The 5,155-nt window shown below is 33.1% G+C and overlaps 1 protein-coding gene and 1 long non-coding RNA gene across 4 annotated transcripts; one reads left to right on the top strand and one right to left on the bottom strand.

Moving 5' to 3' along the window:
- Positions 1-8: 8 nt before the first annotated feature.
- Positions 9-3,702, top strand: LOC109588940 (uncharacterized). 3 transcript variants are annotated; one of them, XM_020005041.1, is made up of 10 exons: positions 9-94; positions 149-217; positions 267-335; positions 386-1,053; positions 1,106-1,205; positions 1,250-1,309; positions 1,443-1,532; positions 2,138-2,263; positions 2,311-2,703; positions 3,002-3,702. In XM_020005041.1, the coding sequence occupies exons 1-10, from the start codon at positions 85-87 to the stop codon at positions 3,610-3,612; spliced, it is 2,196 nt and encodes a 731-aa protein (XP_019860600.1). In that variant the 5' UTR covers positions 9-84; the 3' UTR covers positions 3,613-3,702. The 3 variants fall into 3 exon arrangements, with proteins under 3 accessions (XP_019860600.1, XP_019860601.1, XP_019860602.1); XM_020005042.1 differs by having other exon boundaries at positions 1,265-1,309; XM_020005043.1 differs by lacking the exon at positions 1,250-1,309.
- Positions 3,703-4,637: 935 nt separating this feature from the next.
- LOC105315110 (uncharacterized) lies at positions 4,638-5,149 on the bottom strand. The gene is made up of 3 exons (XR_002188439.1): positions 4,988-5,149; positions 4,768-4,873; positions 4,638-4,694 (listed from the first exon to the last, which is right to left on the bottom strand). It is a non-coding gene; the product is annotated as an uncharacterized LOC105315110 (long non-coding RNA).
- Between the last annotated feature and the right edge of the window lie 6 nt (positions 5,150-5,155).

The raw sequence follows: 5,155 nt of genomic DNA on the forward strand, positions 1-5,155 counted from the left end.
GCTGAAGATCATAGCAAGTTATGTACTCTGACAAGCATTCTAATAAAATCAAAGGAAGCAGTGTCTTTAGCTAGTGATATAATAATGGAATATGGTAAATGAACAGATTTATAAATACACTTAACTTATTTATATTCTATTACAATAGGAAAGTCATTTCCTTCAGCAGTAACAGTGATGCCATCTTGTCAAGAAGCAAGTACTTCAACATCTTCAAGTAATGATATAATATAACATATATACATTGACTATTATAATAAATACAGGATCTGGACAATTACAAGATAGTAGTAGTGAGACTCAAGTAACTACCAATACTGATGCTACTGCACAATGTTAGTAACATTAATTATACCCAATTCAATGTCATTACACTATATTATAGGTGTAGTAGAGGTCATAGTTCATCCTGGCTATGAAGCTGAGTTTGATAGAATGGAACATAAGCTTGGTACACTTATTCACAATATTGTTCCTCTTATTGAAGCAGCCATACCCTCTGTCAATGATTTGAAGACCTACATTCGAAGGTGTCATCGAGATTTAAAGCCTCGATTGAAAGATGCCAACAGCTTTGATGATGTTATGGAAGTGATTGAGGATGAGTGTTCTATCACTAACGTTGCTCTATTGGAGACTATAGTGAATAAATACTCAATACAAGATGCTAGAGACATGATATTAGCTTATCAGACACACTTGGATGAATTCTGTGAGAACAAATTAACAATGTTTTGTGATCGTCAGCTTAAGAGATTATCCTCTTCTCTCCTCACTTGTGAGACGATCAAGTTTGTTCTGAAATGGAATCCAAGTGAGCATTCTCTGTCCAGTATCAGAGCCCTCCTATGGAAAACGTTCAAGGATAATCAAGTGGAGGTGGTAGTGATCAAGGAAGGGAACTCCATCATTGTTACTTGTTATGCTCCTCATTATCTGATGGAGAGTTTACTAGTGACAGCTAGAGATAACGTTGATATGTTAAAGGAGATGGGATTGATTAGTTTAACTATTGGTTACTATACTGTGTATGATGAACATGCAATTGATGAGGTTAGTGAATGTATGTGTATATAAATTAATAGTATACTTTAATATTTGATAGGAGGTGAAGAGTCTAATGAAGAAACTGGAGATGGTAGAGAGTGAAAGAGATGATTTACTTGAGGAGAATGCTAAATTGAAGGGTACAATAGACACATTAGGTATATACTAATTATTATTAATTATAATTATTGATAATTTAAAGGTATCTCATATGGAGGTAGAGAAGTTGATGAAAGCAATGAGTCATCAATACAATCATCAGGTACAATAACATTCATGTTTTGAGACATGATATCTATGAATATTGTCATGTGCATGAATTTTGAATAAATACATCATGTAGCTAGCTGAATTGTTGTTGCTAATAATTTAATTGGTTCATTTTTATTATTTAGAGTCTGAGAAGGAAAATAGTAAAAAGAAGATGGCAAAAGCAATGCAAATGGAAATAGATCATTTACGATCATCTCTTGTAAGCAAAACAGGTATATATACAGACATACTTAATACTGTATAATGACAATAGAGTACAGCTGTGTTTAGAGTATCATTATTGCTTGTACATTAATTTGTTATAGTAGGAGGATGATTTTATATACTCAATACTAATACTAAAGTCTATTCACTTTCACCTGACCCCTGGCTTTTTTCAATTAATAAATAACTACGTCACATCCGCATTCTTTACGTATTTGTGGTTTTGGAATTGTTTTTGTTGCACCGAAAGGATGCAGATAAGTAGCAGCTGAATTTATTCTGGCAGTTCTAGCTGCATAATTGCGGTCAAAGGTATGTCATTGAGTTTATACAGGGACATCCAAAAAAGGCTAAGGCCTTATCATTTTCACCTGATCTTTTTATCTAAAGGACGGGAAGGACCTAGCGATTCTAATGGTACAAACAAAATTTCTAAATTCCATGGTTATGAAAAGTTATAACAAAAAATCAATAGGTCAGGTGAAACTGAATAGACTTTAGTCCTTCTTACATGCAATTGAATAATACACAAATTATTGATAAATATTTGTAATGTTTTTTTAAATTAGCGACCATTTTTTGATGTGTATTAATGACTATTATTAATGACTAGGAATAGAAGAAATGTTAATAGTAGTAGAGAAAACATTAACTGAAAGAGAAAAGGAGATAGATCAGTTACAGGAAAGGATATCATTAATGAATATACAACAACTGAAAGAAACTTCAATTACTCTTAGTATGTATTACATTATATTAACATAATGACTAGTACTGGTATTTTAGGAAAGGATCAGTCTACACAATCAATAGATCCACCAAAAGGACCAGTTTATGTAGCTATTGGAGACTGCAAGGCAAGGGAAAGTGGTGATCTTTCAATCAAAAAAGGAGAGAAACTTGAGATCAAGGAAGAGCGTACTAATGGATGGTGGCTAGCAAGATCATTAGATACTGATCAAGAGGGACTTGTTTATATTAGTGATATTAAAAAAGATGAAGAGAGTGAACTGTCAACATTGGAATCACTTGAACTATTTCATTATGCAATGACAAAAAATGTTGACATACCTAAAATCAAGGAAATTAAGACGAGGAGCAACGTTGAGAGAGCAAGTCACTTTTGGTCATTAATTAAACAAGATTCAGTTCTGCTAAATCAAATTAGAAAAGAACATGGTAAGATGTATTTACATGTATATGTACTAATAATCTATAGAGTATTTTGAGGGTATTAGATTTTGTCCATGATCTGCAATTTTAATACTATTATTTTGAGAATTAATTAAAATTAAGGGGTTTTAGCATACAAAATTTTGTATTTTTGTGTATCAAAATTTTGGCAAAATGTAAATGGTGTACATTATAAAATTTATAAAAATAACCAGCTATACATAAGTGTTTGCCATTAAAAATATGATAGTAGAGAATTATAGTTGATAATACAGTAATTAATTATAATTGTTTATGTATTCAGGAAAACCTAAAGCAATCAAGTGGTATGATGATGGTGTTAAACTGACCTCTCCATCTTTAATACAATGTCAAGAAGTAGTTTCTCTATTAACATACAAACATAGGGACATTATCATCAACGAATCATCTCCTGATGTTGTGTTTGATCTGTTGCCAGTTTTATTACAAAATGAAAAGGTAAAACACTTAAGAATACGATACACTCAACTAACACAGGACTGCATCTCATCCTTATGTAACTTACTGGCTAATAATAAATCATTAGTTGATTTATTTCTTACTAACTGTTCCATTGATGACAAATCAGTTGCTGATATTACAAACGTACTACAAACACACAATAACACACTTATAGGGTTATCTTTTCTTGATAATCCTCGTATTACTTCAGTTAGTGCTCAGTCTCTTTCTGAACTAATTATCAACAATTCAACCTTAACTTTATTATCAGTAAGACGTACTTCAATATCATCTGATGGAATATTACTAATTCTTCAATCGTTAACAATTAATAAAAATATAAAGCAGTTCATTCTAGATATGAAACACAAAGACACAAGCACAAAATACGATAACTACAATATTATAAAAGATAGAGTAATATTTTATTAATAATAACTTGCTTTGTATTGACAATACTGACTCATTGTTTTAATTAATTTAAATGCAAAATAATTAACAAAGTGATTTATGATAAACACGTACAGAAACAAGTAAATACAAAATAATAATCTAGACAGAATGTAAAGCATTGAGGGGCTCCGCCTTTTGACCGCACCTCCCAGTCACACCCAGACGTACCTCTTCGCCCAATAATAATAATATCTAGACGAATGTAAAACATTAAAGGGGCGAGCCTAAGCAAGCAAAGCAATGTACATACAATAGATCTTGACAGACTAACATACAATACTCAAGCATAATTATGCAATAGATATTGGAGTGGTGCAACTAAGCAGGCTCAGAGCTCATGGAATTATGGGAGTAGTTCTTGATAATAATCTACCTTTAATTCTCTACAACAATTAAAGCTACCTTGCTTATAGCATTTAGCAAGTATTAATGTTAGCTATAAGCAGTCATTGCACAAATGATAAAGCTAGATAGGCATCTGTAGCAATGTAGTTTATGGCTTCTTGCATGCTCCAAGTTCATGAAATTAGTTCAAGTTCAGGCTCAGGCTATGACTGACATTCACTTCATCAGAATTATTTACATCAATGAAGAACATGGCATGTCTGCTTTCTTAACCTTCCTTGCTGCATTTGGACAACAGTACACTACAGTCGAATCAGTCTTGCAAAAATTTCCAGCTCAATTTCCAGTTATGATACTGGGCCGCCATTTTATTTCACTGTGACCACAACTTTTCAATGAAATATCAAGTTTATTAAAAGTGGAAAATTTTACATACGGATAAATAGGGGTGACATATGTGTACGAAACAAACAAACAAACATACATGCATACATACTCGTCTTGTTTATGTGGGGCTCGCTCAGGCTTGCCCCAATAATAAAAAATAATAATAATCATTAAATTAATTATCTTATTATAACTGAACTATTATGATGGTCCTTTGTCCCCTCCCCCTCCTCCACAGCATCCTCCCTTAGCACGTGGTGTATCAGTCTGTCTTAAGAGAGAGGCACCAGCTGGTAAACTAGTTAAACAATCTGGTGGTAACTTACGAGCTATGAGACAAGAGAGAGAGAGAGATTATGTTGCAATAGTACATACTACAGTACATCATTAGTAGCTACTCACTTATTTCAATGAACATTTCCTCAACATTCCTAGCAGTGAGGGCACTAGTCTCTGCAAATATGGCATTAACTTCTGATGCATAAGTCTGACCTTGTTCAGCTGGAATCTGAGAGGAGAGGAGAAGGGAGGGAAAGGAGAGGAGATAAAAGGAGAGTGTAGTAGAGAGAGGGAGAGAGAGGATTTATTACAATTTCTGAAACATATTGATGTCTTTGTTTACCTGCCAAAAGCTCCGTATGTGTTGATAATCCTCAATGGTTCAAAGCTAGTATTCATCTGTTGTCTACTGGAGAGAAGATTCTGTACAACAGAAATACTGAGATAAGCCAAGAGCAATCCCAAGCTAATAGATACAACCTTCCTAATGTAATAACCTTTTGGAGGACAA

Source organism: Amphimedon queenslandica, unplaced genomic scaffold (genome assembly GCF_000090795.2).
Source record: "Amphimedon queenslandica unplaced genomic scaffold, v1.1 AMPQUscaffold_11759, whole genome shotgun sequence".
In the NCBI taxonomy this organism is placed as follows: Eukaryota; Metazoa; Porifera; class Demospongiae; order Haplosclerida; family Niphatidae; genus Amphimedon; species Amphimedon queenslandica.

What these genes read in the sequence shown, in the direction of transcription:
- LOC109588940 (XM_020005041.1), top strand. An exon ending in GTCATCAATACAATCATCAG is followed by an intron (nt 1,310 to 1,442) that starts GTACAATAACAT and finishes TTTATTATTTAG; the next exon opens with AGTCTGAGAAGGAAAATAGT. An exon ending in TCAAATTAGAAAAGAACATG is followed by an intron (nt 2,704 to 3,001) that starts GTAAGATGTATT and finishes TTATGTATTCAG; the next exon opens with GAAAACCTAAAGCAATCAAG.